We start from the raw sequence: 19,945 nt of genomic DNA on the forward strand, positions 1-19,945 counted from the left end.
TTAAGAGCAATTTCTAGAAATTTGCAACTCATGGCACATTGCTTAATCCCTGAACTTGCTGGCAGATTTACACATCAACAAAGGCATTGTGACAGCTAAAATCGATTTTCACACGATAAGCGTAAAGAATGATCATTCTTTCTTCGATACTGGAACACCAAAAACTACCTAGAATTATAAGATGAAAGTAGAACATAATCTGTTACAAACCTTTTTAAATTTCTTAAAGTTCTTCAATTGGCTGTTCTCTGCATTTGAGGAAGGTATTGTCCCTCTTCCAGGCTGGCTAACAACGAGTGACTTGAACACAGTTAACAGAAGTCTACTTGGAAGAGCCTCATTATTTTCAGATTCACGAAGTAATTCCAAATACTAAAAAGCAAAGCAAAGATATCAGCATAATTATCACAGAAATTGCTGATTCACAATTGCTCATTTGATCACTGAGTTGATCAATGAGTTGATCACCCTGTCATGCCCTCTTAGCATTTCAACAAAATCATCTCTCATTGTTCTAAATTCAAGACAGTTTAGGCCCATTCTACTCAATCCCCTCATAAGACAATCCTTTTAGCCCAGGAATAAATCTAGTGAACCTTTGTTGCACCCTTCATGGTTATATCCCACCTTGGATAAGGAGATGAAAACTGCACACAGTACTCCAGGTCCGGTCTCACCAAAAATTGCAACCTGACTTCCATACTCTTCTAAAAATGACCCATAGATGTTGAGAGGCTGTTTCTCTTGGATAGAGCTCATAGTCCTAATGGCCTAATCTTGAGACTGAGATGAAGAAAAATCTTTTCACTTAGAGGGCGGTAAATCTTTGAAATTCTCTATTGGGAGGCTCAGTTGTTGAGATTGGTAATTTTCTGGGGCAAAATGGGAATCAAAGGATATAGGGAGAGGACAGGAAAGTGAAGTTGATGTAGAAGTTCAGCTTGAGCAAACTCAAGGAGCTGTATGGTCTACTCCTGGGCCTGAATTTTTAGGTTGGTGGGCTTGATAGGCGGGCCCGAGAGCAGCCGGGAAGCCAACCGCGATCAGCCCCGAACATGATTTCACGCTAGCTGGCCAATTAACGGCCAGCCAGTGTGAAACGCGCGCAGAACTGCTCAGCACTGCCGGGTGGGGGTGGGAAGAGGGTGGGCGCTGATGTCAGCGCAGGTGAGCACTGACAGAAAGCTCCCTGAAGGCAGAGAGCTGCCTCAGGTAGCTGAAGACCTCAACGGCATTAAACTAAGTTTTTAAAATCAGGAAAATAATATGCAAGCATCACAATCAGTCACTTGAACATATGCATTATAAAAATGTTGTCCATAGATTTTTCTTTTTCTTTCATTTAATAACGGAAACTAACCTGCCCTTGGATGAGGTTTCAAGAAAAATGCAAAGTCTGCCTGACAGATTTGCCCGTAAGGTTGGACGGACCACGAAAAATTGGAAACCTTTAATTACCTTAATTGGACCCTTAATTGTTGGCAGGTGCACCCATGACTGTTGCGTGCGCTTGCACGCCAAACTAAAACTCTGCCCTGGTTTTATGTTTATACTTATGTATTTGGCACACAGCATATGAGTTATTTTTATCAAAGAGTGCAATTTCTTTTTCTAAATGGTGAATTATGAAATCATGGACATGAAAGTCACTTCAAATGAAAACAGAATATTTCCTTCTTTAAAAGGAACACATTATGGTTAAAACTTAGCTGAAGTAATTTTTATGATTTACTAATGGAGGTTCGGCTGCTTGGTTCCCACGTGTCTGGAGCCGGTAGCTTGGAGGCTGTCCGTCAGTTATTGAATGTTTGTACTGAAAGCATCCAGTTTCTCACTTGCACAGAATAATACAGCATTGAAGGCAGTCATCCAGCCCATGATGCCTGTACCAGGTATGTGAAAGAGCCATCCATTAGTCCCACACCCACGCTCTTTCTCCATAGCCTTGCAAAACATTTCCACTTCAAGTATTAATCTGTTTCCCTTTGAAAGTTATTGTTATCCTTTCAGATAATATTTCCAGATCATAACAACTCACCGAATAAAGAAATGTTTTCCTCGTGCCTTTGGTAACCAACCCTTCAGTCACTGGAAACAGTGGGCAGAATTTAGCCCTTGGCTGGCGTGGGGGCCCCATCACCGAAATGGGGCCTGCCACCATTTTGAGTGGGTGAGCCAATTAAGGCCCACCCAGCGGCCTGCCCGCTGTGCGCTTCCTGTGGGGGGGGGGGGAATCCCCAACTGTCAAAGAGTACACTGCTTCCTGAGGCAAAGTCCTGTCTCAGGGAGTTTAGTGAAAGGTAAGTAAAGTCAAAAAATAGAAACATTTTAAAATTATTAACATGTCCCCCTCATGTGACAATGTCACAAGAGATGGGACATGTTGATAACAAACTCATAAAATTTATTACATTTTTACAAAATGGTAATGAAACTTCATCCCGCCAGTGGATGAAGTTTCATTAATAATCTCCAGGCCGCTGGGGCTCCTGGCCTGCCCGCCAGCCTTAAGGTTGGCTGGGCAGGGCATTTAACTATCTTAATGAGCCTGTCAATGGACTTAATTGGCCACTGACAGGTCAGCCGTCGGACAGCTGATTTCACTATCTGCCCGCCTTCCTTAAGATTTGAATGGCCTGGGATGACGTCAGGGATTCCTCCCGACGTCATTCCGCGATATTTTCCCCTTGGCGAGTGGGCCCCGCCCCCAAATCGCCAAGGGGAACATCCTGGCCAGTTTTTTGTTTACCCCATCAAAATCTTTCATGCTTTTGAACAACTCTATTAAATCTTCACTTAAATCTTTCTGCTCAAAGGAGAATATAACCCCTTCTTTTTGAGTCTCACCATGTAACTGATGTCCCACGCCCGGTACCGTTCTAATAAATCTCCTCTGCATCCTCTCCAAGGTCTTGACATCCTTCCAGAAGTGTGATATCCCAAAACTGGACAAAACATTCCAGCTGGGGCCTAACCCGTGATTTATAAGGTTTAGCATAACTTCTTCCATGCCCCCAGTGACAAGAAACAATTTTAAAAAAATTCTCATCTTGTCCTACCACCTTCAAACATTGGGTAGAATTTTCTCCCCATTGGGGGAAGTTGTGTGGGGGTGGGCGGAGACCCGATTGGCGCCCACCAATCAGGTCCATGCTGCCATTTTACATGGGCGGTCCAATTAAAGCCCGCCCAGCGTGACGTGCACCTGGAAGTGCTCCCTGTGCAGGTAGGGGAGGGGTTCCCTGAGTTGGGAGTGTGCTCTTTTGTGCATGCGCATGAAAGAGCGCAGGAATCTCCCCGGGGCATAGAGGTGCCTCAGGGAGATTAGTTTTAAGTTTTAACAGTTCGATATAGAGTTGAAAACATTTTTATGACATGTTCCCTCATGTGAAACTGTCACATGAGCTGGGATATATACATTCACTTCAATAAAAATTCTTGAGAAAATTTAAAATCACTCATGAAGCCTTATCCCGCCCATGGATGAGGTTCCATGAAAAATGCGAAGGCCGCCTGGGTTCTTCGCCAGCCGGCCAACCTTAAGGTTGGATGGGCAGTCCATTAATTGTTAGTTAAATGGCCTTATTAGGCGTCTGACAGTTCGGCGGGCACGCAGCCGAACTGAAAATCTAAATAACACGTGGTGATGTCGGGATGCACACCTGATGTCACCCTGCGTTATTTTATGCCTCGGCGAGCGGGCGCCACCCCCGGTTGCCGAGCCGAAGATTCTCCCCATCATGTTTGTACATCTCAGGTCTCTGTTTCAGCAGCCCCTTTAAATAGCATTGTAATAATACTGTTTGATGTTTCTGGTTGAAGAGTCCATGACGGCAAAAGGTCTTATTGAGAGAAAAAGAAAAAGATGGCGGTGGGAAAGAGGCCATAGATGGGACGAACCAAACCAATTTGCACACAGAAGGAGACCATGTATGATGCCTTTGCCAGTTTGTTGATAGTGCTGAATAAACTAATTCTGTAATTTAGTTCTTTCCCCAAATGCCTGTATCTTCCACTGCATTAAATGTTTTTCCGCTTTACCTTTAAAAGATGCAATAAACAATTCCCTCTGGCAAAGTGTTTCATGTTCCAACAGCAGTTTGTATGAAGATATTTTCCTGACCTCTGCTCACTCAGTGACAATTTTAAACTGCTTGCCATTGACTCCCAAACCATAAGAAATATTTTTTTCTTATTAACCCTCTGAAAAAAGTTTTTAAAATTATGCAAATTTAAGTCTCCTAATCTCTGCTCCAGTAAAGGTATTTCCAGTACCTCAATTTTCTCTTCGTAATTACACATTATGGCCAGGGTTTTCCAGTCATTGGGCAGGCTTGGCAGGGGCGAGTTGGAGCGGCTGCAAATGGACTGCCACCTGTGATCGGGCATCGACCGGGATTTCACACTAGCTAGCCAATTAACGGCCAGCCAGCGTGAAACGCACACTGCTGAGGTGAGGGTGTGAAGAGCACGAATGTGGAGGTTTGTGCATGCATGCAATGCACACAGTAAAAGCTCCTTGAGACACAGACCTGCCTCAGGGAGCTGAAGATTTTTAAAATAAAAAAATAAAGAAATTAGAAATGTTAAAAACATTTCCCCTTATGTGACTCTGTCACATGAGCAGAAACATTTTAGAGACGAGCCTGAAAGTTTAAAACATTTTTTAAAACACTGGTCGAAACCTCATCCCAACCGTGGATGAGGTTTCGCCAAAAATGCAATTAGTTCATCAAGTGCCTTAAATAGGCTGCTTAATTGTTGGCGGGCATGCTGCTGACTTCCATGTGCACCTGCTGACTGAAACATCACGTGATGATGTCTGGATGCTCGCCCGACGTCATCGCACGTCATTTTATGCTCGTTCGGGTAACGCGCAGGCTCGCCTGGCAAGCCAAAAATTCTGCCCTATATATGCATCTAATTGGTAGTGCAAAACTTCAATATCTCTGAAAAGAGAGACATATCAAAGCTTTTCGTCATGCACTCATCAGGACATTCAGAAGAATATTAAATGCAATGGGGACAGCAATTTATACTTCGTGAGAAGAGAGTGCTGATTGCATGGCAAGTTGCCATGGAGAATGCGCCATATATACATCTCTGGTATAATCTTGGCAATCTAAATGCAACAATAAGTGATTAAAAATAATGCTAAATCATAGTGCAAAATCGGGTTGGGCAGTGGAGCGAGATTAAACATAAAGCAAAAGAAAAGTGTCGATTGAGTTATGCATAATAACCAGGGAAAGTACTTCTGATCCAAAGTATTGAGTGACAAAGGTGCTTTCTGTGTTTCTATGGAATTTTTTGTTGGGTGGAATTGTTTATTTGATCAAGCTTGTATATGTGGATCAATGGGGCTGAAAATAATTAGCACACACTAATCAGCGAGATGGGATGAACACTGTGGTGTTACAGTACTGGGGGCAAAAAATCATTCAATAGAGACGGGTATTGGAGTTGAAAAAAATTCTAAACCTTTTTTAACAATTAAGTGAAATGTAAGATTTATCCACATAAACATTCTTCTTCTCTTTTAAGTGCAAATTCAATCTATGACATATTAAATTGTCAGTTTCAAAGCCTCAGACTAATTATTCAATGATCACAGAAAACTTTCCACTTGCTGACATAGACCACAAAGTATGAGCTGCACATTAGGGCAACGTAAAATGCCAAACAAATCTGCTCCTTTCCAGTTAATTTGGTTTAAAAGAGGAAATAAACAATCGTGAATATTTTTTAACAGAAAACTCCCATATTCATGATTGGCCTCACAATTAGTGGATATTCTATTGCAATGAAAATAGGAAACTAAGAATTAATGTTGCATAACCTAAGCAGATTGCAACAGCATCACCACCACCAGCTTTTAGAGGGCATCTCTCTCTCTCTCTCTGAAGCACTATAACCTGGATAGTGTCTAAAGTAATCTTTCTGATATTATTAAAAAATAGTTCCAGGAACATGCATTATTGGAAAGACTTCTCTTTTAAGTCATTTATTTACACAACATTCACTTTAGTGAATTCTTTTAGATTGGTTTGCTTTTTCCTTTAAGCCTGCTTGATGCATGAACCAATTCTGGTCAGCCAGGACTAAGATCATTATGTCATTTAAGATAGACTGACCACTATAAAAGTAATCTTATAAAAAAGAGAAATCTAAATGCTACTTAACTGTAACGTGCAGAACCACACAAACCTGTAAAATACTTACATTATTTGATTCCTTATCAAGAGATGCAGGTAATTCGTGCTTAATTTCAGATTTCTGTTTTATTCGTGATGTCTTTGCATGTTTGGATACAAAGAAGAAACAAGCTTCATTTACAGACCATAATTTCCACTTAATTATTACCATAGCCCCAAGATTTCCCTTTTATGCAAACGGCATTGTAAATCTTGGTACCGAAGGTATAGCTTGAATTGTGGTTACATTTCTCTAAAAAAAAAGTTATAATTAATAAAGCTAGGATCAGTTTCTAAACAAATTTAACAAGAGTTGGTGGAACAAAGCTTTCAGCAATACCACACACACAGGGTATGCAATACAAATTTTTCTTATGCATAAAAGTAGTCTGCATTTTTTGATTGTAAAAATGACTAATCTATGTGGAATCTATATGTGAATAAAAATGTTATGCCTGAAATTTTATTACAAGTTAACTAATGTTCTAAAATAATATTCTCAAAATTCCAAATGTAGGCAAAACACTTAGCAAAGGTTAAAAGGATGTGAAGGCATTGGAGAGAGAGTACAGAGGAGAATCACAAGAATGATTCCTGGGATGAAGAACTGTAGCTATGAGGATAGATTGGAGAGTTTGGGACTGGTTTCCTTGGACAAAAGAAAGCTCAGAGGAGACTTGATAGAGGTCCTGAGGGGTATGGACAGGGTAAATAGTGAGAAACTGTTCCCGCTTAAGAGAACATCAATAACTAGAGGGCATAGATTCAAAATAATTGGCAAAAGGATGTGATGTGAGGAAAATTTTTTCACCCAGAGGAGTCTTGAACAAACTTCCTGAAAGGGTGGTGGAGGAAGGTTCGATCAAGGTATTCAAAAGGGAATTGAATTGTTACCTGAAGAGAGAATGTGCAAGGTTATGGGGATAAAGCAGAGGAGTGGGACTAGGTGGGATGCTCTTTCAGAGACCCAGTGCAGACTTAATGAACTAAATGGCCTCCTTCTGCATTGTAAAGATCCTGTGATGCTGTAAAAAAAAAACTAATCAATACATTTGAAAACCAAATAGATTTATCCATCCCAATCTTACCATGCCAATGAACAAAACGTTGGCATGGTAGAAGCACTGATCTTCAATACTGTCCAAAAATATCCCTAAGAAATACAAGACATACAAGCTCCCCGATAACTCCGTTTTTCCCAACTGAGTTGAGACTTTCCCACGATCGATTTGTGGTCAATGCCGAACTAGCTGATCTCAACAGAGCTGGCAGTAGGGTCATTACCATTGGTCCTAGCTCCTATGGTATGGGAAAAGGAAAATTACCCAACGTTCCAACTTCTGATCACCATTTAATGAACACCTGCTAACTAGTACACATCAGATTCACAAAACCTTTGGAGAGAATCAAACTAAAAGAAAAATATATATTTAAACTCAATACATGTTGCTAGTCTAGAGGGGTGACCCTCTAATATCAATTTTGAGGTTTGGCTGCAATCCCTTCAAACATAATAACAAGAAAAGTGGTTAAATTTAAGAAAATAGCTATTTTGTCTTGTAAAGGAAGGAAATAACTTGCATTTATATGGCCTCGGTCTTGTGTTTGCTAAGATTAGCCTATGCACATAAAAGATAAAACCATCAATTTAGAAAACACAACTCACAGATGCTTTAATTCCACCTTCTGCTAAAACTTCATCTTCTTCCTTGAAAGATAAACCCTCATGTTCTACCTTTCTCCTCTTATTCGCTCCCAGCTGCTCATCCCTGGAAAGCATTATGTCATCTTTCACATTTTCATCTTCTGGGTCTATTCTTTTTTGTTTTGCCTTTTCGTGAACAAACTCAGTTTTCTCAGGGGCCAGATTGCTGGATGTTTCTATTTTACCAACTCCTCCAGGTCTTTCTTTTAAACTCTTAGCAAAGGCTTCAGTTTCATGGTTTGCAGAAAAATGTTCAGGCTTGGTCCTCTGGCCAGCGAACTTGGAGTCTCTCTTTTCCAATGAAGGATCGTTGGTATACAGTTCATGATCAGTTGGTAGATTTGGCTCCTCTGCTCTTGCAAATTTAGCCTGGGATGATCCAGTCTCCTCTCTTTCCCTGTTTATTTTTTGCATATAGAAAAAAAATTCAATTTTCATATTTTTAATTTCAGTTCTATTCCTTCCTAAATGCAATTCTGATAAAAGCAGGGACTGAAGCATACAAGAGAGTACGAGTATAATATATATTTTTTTGAATTTAGTATTGCTGGATGGATTGTATTGGTCTTTTGTGGACCTATATTCCTGTTTAATTTCAGCTTATAGGAAATATGTTGCAAACTCAGCATGCTAAAGCAAATAGCTAACTTCATAAAAAATATTTTGAAGTTTCACCTTTTTCTTCCCACTGGCTGAAAGAAGTCATGCAGCGAGAGGGATTGCTTTTGTGAACAGATGTCGCCTTTCTTTTCAACGTTTTTGTGCCTTGCTGCCGTGGATGATTTTTTATCAACAGTGGCAAATGTTTGTCTTTCTACTTTGTTCTTAAATTTCAGTCCTTCATCTGCTGGAAGAAACGGTCTCATGCTGGAAGTTTCCTTTGCCACTGAAATATCCTGTGATATTACCACTTTGCTTTCCTTTTCAGGTGTTTCTTTTATCACTTGTGTGCTATTTGTGTTCATTCTGTAACAAGATTTGGTAATGTTTTGATACAAACTTGAGTTATAGCTAATTAAGTTAATAAATTACTTTAATATCAGACTGAACAATTTCCCCATCTGTAGTTACTCAGTAGATGCAAATCTCAGTCACACTCAAAAAAAACTCCAAATGCAAAAAAGAAAACAACAAACGTAAAAAAAATCTTCCCATAACTTATGCATTGCTAATGTGGTGTACCATGCATTGGGCTACACATTTAGTGTCACTGCATGCTGGCATACTAATATTAGGCCAAACTAGTAGGAGCATGGATTTCAAGCATTGTATTGTATAATGTAGCTAAAAAAAAATCTGGAAAAAAATGTGATAGTGGAGGAGAGGAAAAATAATCAATTTAATAAGATAAATTCCATTGTATATAATTTACAATAGCCAATTAAAAAAGGGTTTACTAGCAATTCACCGAACATAGGTTATCTACTTATCCTAGGTGATGAGGACAGGGAGCAAATAGAGGCAGGGGAGGAGGCAGAGGTGGGCAGTGAGATCAGTGCAGACGTGAACACACATCAATATAGCTACAGAGATAAAAACAAAAAAACTGCGGATGCTGGAAATCCAAAACAAAAAAAGAATTACCTGGGAAAACTCAGCAGGTCTGGCAGCATCGGCGGAGAAGAAAAGAGTTGACGTTTCGAGTCCTCATGACCCTTTGACAGAACTTCCGTCGAAGGGTCATGAGGACTCGAAACGTCAACTCTTTTCTTCTCCGCCGATGCTGCCAGACCTGCTGAGTTTTTCCAGGTAATTCTATTTTTGTTTTCAATATAGCTACACCCTTCCAGCTCGGCAAACAAACAGGCAAGTTTACAGATAAAGTTTGATTAAAAATATTTATAAGGATACAAAATGCATCAAACATATTATATTGAACATAAACACCTTTTTTTTTTGCACACACACTCGGGGGAGAATTACCTCCTTCGAGCGGGTCAGTTGGGAGCAGGCACAGAGCCAATCGCCAGCCGCTTGGGCTCTTCGCCTGCCCGCTAACCTTAAGGTTGGATGGGCAGCCCTGTTAATTATCTGAATTGTATTTTTATTGGCCTTAACAGGCCTTTCACAGTTTGGTGGACGCACAGCCGCATCCCCGCCGAACGAAAGATCTGAATGACGCCCGCCCCGCACGCCGATGTGAAAATTCTGGCCATGCACATACATAAGTAAATAAAGGTAATTTGGCTATGGATGGTGCTAGAAACATAATAGGCAGAAATTTTCACTGGGTGGGTGGGCATGTGCCCGACGCGCTCGAGCGTGAAATGGTGCATGTAGATGTTGGCCGAACGTGCCGATGTCAATGCACAGTTGTGCGATAGTTCGGTCGGCGGGCGCGCACCTGAGCTGGCAGCAGTCGCACCACCAGCTGAAAGGCCTGTTAAGGCCATTAAGTTATTAATTAACATAAATTTTTCGCTGGCAGGCAGATGAAAAGACCAAGCGGCCTTTGCATTTTTTTTAGGAAACCTCATCCACAGGCAGGATGAGGTTTTCAAAAGCAAATAGACATAAAATATAAAACCTTAATTTTTCATTAATAAAATGACCCTGCTCATGTGACAGAGTCATGAGGGGGAATGTTTTATTACATTTTTATTTCTTGTTTTATATCTCATCTCCCTGGGGCAGCTCCGTGCCTCAGGGAGGTTACATAGGGTTCACTTGTGAGGATGTGTGAAGTTCACTCTCAGTCGGCTCACAGCCCACCCCCGGCACAGGCAATGCTCAGCGCTGCCGCTCATGTTTCATGCTGGACAGGCCTTAACTGGCCCCCCAGCATGAAATTGTGGCATGCCAACCTCCCCCGCCAAGGGAAGAATTCTGCCCAAGGTAATTTGACCGATTATTCACATTTAGGTAGTACTTAATGTAATGTTGAATGCAAGATTCTGCCCCCACCTCCCAACCCAGCCTTTACTGTTTCAAATTACACCTCACAAGCTGCAACAACCAGGTTTTATTTCCTCTTGCAGTAGCTTTCCCTGTGTTACTGACTGGACTTCTGCTTGTATTTCTTCTCTCATTAATGCCTCAATACTCATGCCTCGCTGATCTAAATCTCCCTTCCTTGGTCCTCACTTCTAATCACACTGCTGCACTCCCCCCCGCCTGCTCTACGCTCCACTGCTAATTCCCCAGGTCAACATTCAAGATCATTACACAACTCTACTGTACCCAAGGATGGCTTGGCTCTCCACTCCTCTGCCCATGAATCAACTGGAAAACCTCCACCTTTGTCTCAGCTTATATGTTATTGTTCACATAGCTCTTGGATCAATCCCCTCTTCTCTAATGACTCCAAAACTGGACATCAGTTTTCGAATGCATCTAGCAAGAGTCTCACTCACTGGCCTTGAATATCAGTAAACTGTAGGCATGTATCTACATTTTTCTACTATAATCAATGCAGAGGAAACTTTACTTATCCGTTTGCACTTTAGCTGACCTGGGAAAGCCTGATACTGACATGGGATTACACTATTTCCCAACAATAATCTCTTGCACCATTATTTAGCACAAACATTTTAAGTGAGAAAAAACAATTTACAAACTGTTTGAGAAACTTAACCCTGTCTTTTTCCATGGTGATGGGATCCAGTTAAGATGATTCTGGCTAGGGGCTGCAGCTGCTAGGAGGATAGGGGATCTGGAGGTTGGGGGTAGGAAAAGAATCAAGGTAATTATCAGATTCAAAACAGAAAATGCTGGAAAAACTCAGGTCTGGCAGCGTATGTGGAGAGAGAGACAGAGATAATGGCCAGAATTTTGCCCTTGATGGGTGGGTGGGCCCCACCGGCTCGGTGGCGGGCGGGCAGCCGAACTCCGCCACCGAAACGGGGCCAGTGGCTATTTTGAGTGGACAGGCCAATTAAGGCCCGCCCAGCGGCCTGCCCGACAGGAAGCGCTTTGCGGGGAGTAGAGGGAATCCCCATCTGTCAAAGTGCACTCTTTCACACATGAGCGTGAAAGAGCACACATCTCCCTGAGAATAAGTGCTGTCTCAGGGAAATTGACAGTGTAAAAATCTTTAAAAATAGAAAAATATTAAAATTATTAACATGTCCCCCTCATGTGGCAACGTCACACGAAATGGGACACGTTAATAAGAAGCACATAAACTTTATTGAAGTTTTTAAAAACGGACATGAAACCTCATCCTGCCAGTGGATGAGGTTTCATGTACTATCAGAAGCCCGCTGGGGCTCCTGGCCTATCCACCAGGCAGGTTGGATGAGCAGGGCATTTAAAAAGCTTAATTATTCTGTCAATGGCCTTAATTAGCCATTGACAGGTCGGCAGGCGGACAGCTGATTTCCTGTCCGCCTGTCTTCCTAAAGATTTAAATGGACGGGGATGATGTCGGGGGTTCCTCCAAATCGCCGACAGGAAATTCTGCCCAATGTTGAGTTCGTATAACTCTTCAAGAAGTTACTTCCACAGATGTTGCCAAACCTGCTGAATTTTTCCAGAATTTTCTGTTTTTACTTCAGATTTCCAGCTTTTATCTTAAATATTAGATTAATTGCTGACGTAAAATGTATGACTCAAAATAATGAGATAGGAAGTAAAGTTAATAGTCAGGAAATGCATGCCGTTAAGATTCCTTTTATAACAACTTGTATTTGTATAGTGCCTTTAATAAAGTAAAACATTCCAAGGGGTTTCACAAGAACATTATCAAATCAAATTTGACAGTCACATCACGAGGTATTAGTGAAAAAGCTTGGTCAGAGGTAATTATTAAGAAGCATCTTAAAGGAGGAAAGAGAAATAGAGATGCAGAGAGATTTAGGGAGGGAAATACAGGCCGGTGGGCTTCACTAACTAAAGATACAGCTGCCAATGGTGGAGCAATTAAAATCAAGGATGTCAGAATTTGAGGACAGTGGACATCTTGGAGGTGCAAAGCTGGAGAAGGTTGCAGAGATAGGGCGGGGAGAGGCCATGGAGACATTTGAAAACAAAGGTGGGAATTTTAAAGCTGAGGCATACACAAATAAAGATTATACTAGTAAAAATAAAATTGGTGAAATATTTCCTCATATAGCAGTTTGCTATATTTTGAGCCCCTTATTCAATAGAAAACTTCCATCCACTTTTCACAATCACATTTTCTGGAGAAAATCAATATCTTGGCATCTTGCTATACATCAAATATACTGAACTTTACCAATACCGACCAGAGCAGTATGGAATTCATGCAGCAGGCTACTCACCCTGACAATGTCTCTGTAGAATTGAGACTACAAGGGTGTTCTCCCCACTGATGGTGGCTACAGCTAAGGCAAAGGCGACAAAGAGGAAAATACAACAGGATGTTTTTCCCTATATTCAAGGTAAATATTTTGCATGGTTGTATGTTTAAGTTCAGATAGTCACTTCTTAAATATCAAAGTTATGCTAATTAATTGAATTTGCAGTGAATCAATAAGGTTTGCTGTATTGAACTCTTAACAATTCTAGTTATATTTGAATGCCTATATTCACAGCCAATAAATAATCTATTTTTATATAATAATCAAAAATAGTTCTCTTCTCTCCATTTACTGGAGAACAGGTTCTAATTTGTGACAGACCATTATTATAGACTAACCTGATCTGCGCATACTTATTTTTAGATTTCTGTATTTCCTTTACTCTTAATTTATGGATGGTAGTTTAGATTAGAGGTAAGAATGAACCCAACTCACTGTATACCTTTCCCTTAGTTAGCATTGTCTAAGCTTTCTCAGTATAAAATACTTTATCAGTCTTTACCATCACAAACAGTTTACACAAGGTTGCCCGGCATAGCAGACCCTACAATAGGACAACTGCGCCATCTAGTGTTTACTTGCAGGTTCATTTAGAAAGCGGTTATGGCAATAGTGCAGCTCAAGAACCTGTTTCAGACCTGACTTCACCTTATGAGTTAATTGTATTAACAACAAGGTAGAAAATCCGGACAAAAATTAACACTGACATTTTTATTCAACTTATATGACTTAAGAACAGTGTTAAGAGCATATGCTTTGAGAAAAATATGGCACAATTCATTGAAAATGTAAAAATAAGGTAATTTTTAAACAATCCCCATCCACCACTACTCTCCTCCGTCTGGCTGAACTTGTTCTCACGCTGAACAATTTCTCCTTCAACTCCTCTCACTTCCTCCAAGTAAAAGGTGTGGCTATGGGTACCCGCATGGGCCCCAGCTATGCCTGTCTCTTTATGGGGTATGTGACATTCCTTGTTCCAGTCCTACTCCGGCCCCCTTCCACAACTCTTTCTCCGGTACATTGATGATTACTTCGGTGCCGCTTCATGCTCTCGTCGGGACTTGGAAAAATTTATTAATTTTGCTTCCAATCTCCACCCCTCCATCATTTTCACGTGGTCCATCTCTGACACTTCCCTTCCCTTCCTTGACCTCTCTGTCTCAATCTCTGGTGATAGACAGTTCACCAATATCCATTACAAACCCACCGACTCCCATAGCTATCTCAACTACAGCTCCTCACACCCGGCTTCCTGTAAGGACTCCATCCCATTCTCTCAGTTCCTTCGCCTCCGTCGCATCTGTTCCGATGATGCTACCTTCAAAAACAGTTCCTCTGACATGTCCTCCTTCTTCCTTAACCGAGGTTTTCCACCCACGGTTGTTGACAGGGCCCTCAACCGTGTCCGGCCCATCTCCCGCGCATCCGCCCTCACGCCTTCTCCTCCCTCCCAGAAACATGATAGGGTCCCCCTTGTCCTCACTTATCACCCCACCAGCCTCCGCATTCAAAGGATCATCCTCCACCATTTCTGCCAACTCCAGCATGATGCCACCACCAAACACATCTTCCCTTCACCCCCCTTATCGGCATTCCGTAGGGATCGCTCCCTCCGCTCCTCCATCATCCCCTACTCCTCAACCCCCTCCTATGGCACCACCCCATGCCCACGCAAAAGATGCAACACCTGCCCCTTCACTTCCTCTCTCCTCACCCTCCAAGGACCCAAACACTCCTTTCAAGTGAAGCAGCATTTCACTTGCATTTCCCCCAACTTAGTCTACTGCATTCGTTGCTCCCAATGTGGTCTCCTCTACATTGGAGAGACCAAACGTAAACTGGGCGACCGCTTTGCAGAACACCTGCGGTCTGTCCGCAAGAATGACCCATACCTCCCTGTCGCTTGCCATTTTAACACTCCACCTGCTCTCTTGCCCACATGTCTGTCCTTGGCTTGCTGCATTGTTCCAGTGAAGCCCAACGCAAACTGGAGGAACAACACCTCATCTTCCGACTAGGCACTTTACAGCCTTCCGGACTGAATATTGAATTCAACAACTTCAGGTCGTGAGCTCCCTCCCCCATCCCCACCCCCTTTCCGTTTCCCCCTTCCTTTTTTTTCCAATAAATTATAAAGATTTTCCTTTTCCCACCTATTTCCAATATTTTTTTAAAAAAAAAATTTTTAAATCTTTTATGCTGTCCCCACCCCCACTAGAGCTATACCTTGAGTGCCCTACCATCCATTCTTAATTAGCACATTCGTTTAGATAATATCACCAACTTTAACTTTAACACCTATGTGTTCTTTTGTACTATTGTTGTTGACATCTTTTGATGATCTGCTTCTATCACTGCTTGTTTGTCCCTACAACCACACCCCCACTCCACTTCTCTCTCTCTCTCTCTCTCCGCCCCCCACACATACACCTTAAACCAGCTTATATTTCAACTCTTTCTTGGACTCGAACTCAAGTTCTGTCGAAGGGTCATGAGGACTCGAAACGTCAACTCTTTTCTTCTCTGCCGATGCTGCCAGACCTGCTGAGTTTTTCCGGGTAATTCTGTTTTTGTTTTAATTTTTAAACAGGTCATTTTAAAAATTTCATTCATGGAATGAGAGTGTCGCTGATTAGGCCAGCATTTATTGCCCATCCCTAACTGCCATCGAGAAAGTGGTGGTGAGCACTTTCTTGAACTGCTGCAGGTACACCCACAGTGCTGTTAGGGAGGGAGTTCCAGGATTATGAGCTAGCGACAGTGAAGGGGCGGCAATATATATGGTGAGTGGCTTGGAGGGAAACTTCCAGGTAGTGGTGTTCCCACATGTCTGCTGGCCTTGTCCTTCTAGATGGTAGTGGTCATGGGTTTGGAAGATGCTGTCAAAGGAGACTTAGTGAGTTCCTGCAATGAATCTTGTAGATGGCACACACTGCTGCCACTGTGCGCGGTGGTGGAGGGAGTGAATGTTTGTGGATGGGGTGCCAATCAAGCTAGCTGCTTTGTCCTGGATGGTGTCAAGCTTCTTGAGTGTTATTGAAGCTGCACTCACCCAGGCAAGTGGAGAGTCTTCAAGCACATTCCTGACTTGTGCCTTGAAGACGGTGGACCGGCTTTGGGAAGTCAGGAGGTGAGTTACTCACCACACAATTCCTAGCCGCTGACCTGCTCTTGTAGCCACAGTATTTATATTCCAGTTCAGTTTCTGGTCATTTGTGATCCCCAAGATGTTGATAGTTGGGTATTCAGTGATGGTAATGCCACTGAATGTCAATGGGTGATGGTTAGTTTCTCTTCTTGGAAATGGTCATTACCTGGCATTTGTGCCGCACATATGTTACTTGCCAACTGTCATCCCAAGCCTTGATATTGTCCAAGTCTTGCTGCATTTGGACATGGTCTACTTCAGTGTCTGAGGAGTCTCAAATGGTGCATTGTGCAATCATCAGCGAACATCCCCACTTCTGACCTTGTAATGGAAGGAAGGTCATTGATGAAGCAGCTAAAGGTAGTTGGGCCTAGGACATTACCCTGAGGAACTCCTGCAGCAATGTCCTGGAGCTGAGATGATTGATCTCCAAGAACCACAACCATCTTCCTTTGTGTTCAGTATGAATCCAACCAGCAGAGAGTTTTCCCCGATTCCAATTGACTCCAGTTTTTGTTAGGGCTCTTTGATGCCACATTCGGTCAAATGCTGTCTTGATGTCAAGGGCAGTCACTCTCACCTCACCCCTAGAGTTCAGCTCTTTTGTCTGTCTTTAAACCAGGGCTGTAAAGAGGTCAGGAACTAAGTGATTCCTGGCGGAACCCAAACTGAGCATCAGTGAGCAGGTTATTACTAAGCAAGTGCTGCTTGGTAGCACTGTCGATGACCCGTTCCATTACTTTACTGATGATCGAGAGTAGACAGATGGGGTGGGTTGGATTTGTCCTTTTTTTTGTGTACAGGGCATACCTGGGTAATGTTCCACATTGCTGGGTAGATGCCAGTGTTGTGGCTGTACTGGAACAGTTTGGCTAGGGGCACCACACGTTCTGGAGCACAAGTCTTCAGTACTGTTGCTGGAATATTATCAGGGCCCACAGCCCATATTATCAATAAAACATTTGCTTAAGGTATTTCTCAGATGCTTTCTCAGAAAATGTAGCTTGATGGTGCTAAGTGACATACTACAGAATCACAGATGTTTAAGCACAGAGGGAGAATATTCTGGCCCATCAATACCAAATCCACATGAAAATTGTCTATTCTCACCCTAGTTTCCTCCTCCTTTCCCTGTACTCCAATATTTTTATTCAAATGTTTATCTAACTCCCTGTTAGGCACATCTTGGCATCACACGGAACGAGAAGTTGCCAGTGAAGTAGTCCTTTCTAAGGCAAACATGCTGAGCAAGCTAGTGCTAAGCAAGCAAAGAAGGCTTGGCCTGTGCACAGAATGGAAGATGTCCACATCCTTGAGGATCTGATATAAGAGAGGAAGCCCAAGCCTAGAGGCCAGCAGGATATCCAAAGCTCCAATTCAAGGGTGCTGTAAAAAGAGATATGAAAGCCCTCACCATGAATCACGACAAGTGGGAACTCTAGCTGACAATCAATGCAAATCATGACACCAGCTGTGGGCAGGAATTCGCCACCACAACGGTATATGGTTTCAGAGGCTGCAAAGCAGACATCAGCCCTGCAAACAAGGCATCAGCAAAAATCATCCTGCAGTACTGACAAGGGACAACTTTACTTGTGTGGCAGACTTTACTTTTCCAGAATCAGCTTGTTCAGCCATCAAAAGAAGTGTGGCAGATGATCTCAACTGACCTCACCAAAGTTCTGAAGTTACACTCCCATTATCTCTCGCACCTGCAAGGATGCCAATCAGCTCTTAGATGCTGTGATTTAACTGCTTTCAACAGCCACTTGTGGTAACTTATTTTATTGTAAGCCCTGAAAACATGTTCTAACCTCCACTTTTACATTTCTCGTATTAATCCTAAATTTTTGTTCCCTTGTTATCAATTTGACAATCAGCAGAAATAATTTTTCACTATTTACCCTCTAAAATACCGGTACTGCCAGAATTTTAAACACTTCTATTAGATCTTCACTGAACCACTCTACTCCAATGAATACCATTTTAACTTCTACAAGTCATCAAAACTATATACTCTAATGTCAAATATCAATCTGGTGAATCTACACAGCACAATTTCCATGGTTACTATAACCTTCCGGCAGTTCTGAGCACCCCATTGTATGCACTATTTACTCTGATTACCATTTAATTCTAAGAGACCTATTGGACTGAGTAGGTAGATTGGCTGAAATATGCCAGATTGCTTTTAAATGTGAATAAATGCTGGGTAATGCATGTGGGAACGGATCAGAAATAAACATCTGTAAGACATAAAAGGGTCTCAACCAAGACGCTGAAAAGTAAAAGGATTTTGGAGTGATCATTGATCATATTCGGAAAATATCTGGTCAGTGCCAAGTAATTATCAATACAGCAAATCAGACACTGGGAGCAAACAAAGATCAAATCAAAACAATATAGACTGATCAATACTGATGCTAATAATATAGAAAGTACAGAAAATAGGCCATTCGATAAGTATGTTCTGGACCACAGTGTTTCGTTTCAGTCACTCTACTGCAAAGGACATAGGTACTTTAGAGTTTAAAGAATGACCAGGATGACACCAGAATTTAATGGACCAGGCTATGAAGAAAGTGACTAAGCTTATTTGCAACGGAGAAAAATGAAGACCTGATACAGCTAATGAAATTTGTAAATAAGATTACATAACAAAGCTGTTTATCTTGAATAATGAACAGAAGACACAAATACAAAATATACAAACATTGAACAAAGTGGAAGGGTAGAGAGAACTCTTTCTCCACTACTCCCCCCTCTACCCAAACAGAAAGGTGAACATGTGGAAACATACATACCCAGAATTATGTGGCATACAACTAGTTTGTGCTTGCTATATAAAAGCGAGTTCTTCCTTTACCTTATACTGTGTTCTGGTGATGGTTGTGTATCTGGTACATATGCAGTAACTTGTGCTGAATATGGGGCACTCATGTCGACCATGTCAACATTTTGAGAAAGCGAAGGGCCTGGAATTGTTGTTCTTGAAGAGGAGCAAGTTTCTAAAAATAAATAAGAAAATTCTAATTTTTCAAATCAAGTCCATAATAAGGCAACATGGGCCTAAAATGCTTTGCATAAAAAATGGCAACAAACATAGCCTTCCCAGTATCTCCCACATGTATGGGGATCCAGAATTCAGCATTGGAGGAACCTCAGCGAGTGCCCTTGTCCAATAGGTACGAGGTTCTTGCTTCCGATGTGGATAAGGGCACAGGCTGCAGGGAAGGATGAGCAAACTGACCACAGCACTATGGTACTGAGCTTTCAAGTTGGAGGAGAAAAGAGAAATGTAGCAGTAAGAAGGGATAGCATAGTTAGGAGAATAGGTACTATTCTCTACAGCAAAGAAAGAGCCCCGAAGACAGTGTTGCCTACCTGGTGCCAAAGTTAAGGACATCTCTTCTGGGCTGGGGAGGAACTTGGAGTGGGAGAAGAAGGATCCGGTTGTCGTGGTCCACGTAGGTACCAATGACATAGGTAGGACAAGAAAGGAGGTTCTGCTGAGGGACTACGAGCAACTCGGGGCTAAATTAAAGAACAGAACCACAAAGGTAATAATTTCCGGATTACTACCTGAGCCCCGTGCAAATTGGCGTAGGGTAAATAAGATTAGAGAGATAAATGT

General features: G+C 41.9%; 1 protein-coding gene across 6 annotated transcripts in view; it reads right to left on the bottom strand.

Moving 5' to 3' along the window:
* nbn (nibrin) overlaps positions 1 to 19,945 on the bottom strand; it is a 66,782-nt gene that overhangs the window by 20,920 nt on the left and 25,917 nt on the right. For 4 of the 6 annotated variants that reach the window (XM_041189431.1, XM_041189432.1, XM_041189436.1 and 1 more), the window contains 6 exons: positions 19,178 to 19,319; positions 13,122 to 13,184; positions 8,575 to 8,865; positions 7,861 to 8,296; positions 6,223 to 6,294; positions 211 to 372 (listed from right to left, as the gene is read on the bottom strand). In XM_041189431.1, coding sequence (XP_041045365.1) covers positions 211 to 372; positions 6,223 to 6,294; positions 7,861 to 8,296; positions 8,575 to 8,865; positions 13,122 to 13,184; positions 19,178 to 19,319 — 1,166 coding nt within the window. The remainder of the gene's footprint in view (positions 1 to 210; positions 373 to 6,222; positions 6,295 to 7,860; positions 8,297 to 8,574; positions 8,866 to 13,121; positions 13,185 to 19,177; positions 19,320 to 19,945) is intronic. The other 2 variants (XM_041189434.1, XM_041189435.1) reach the window with 2 other exon arrangements.

This window comes from Carcharodon carcharias, chromosome 6 (assembly GCF_017639515.1).
Source record: "Carcharodon carcharias isolate sCarCar2 chromosome 6, sCarCar2.pri, whole genome shotgun sequence".
Classification (NCBI taxonomy): Eukaryota; Metazoa; Chordata; class Chondrichthyes; order Lamniformes; family Lamnidae; genus Carcharodon; species Carcharodon carcharias.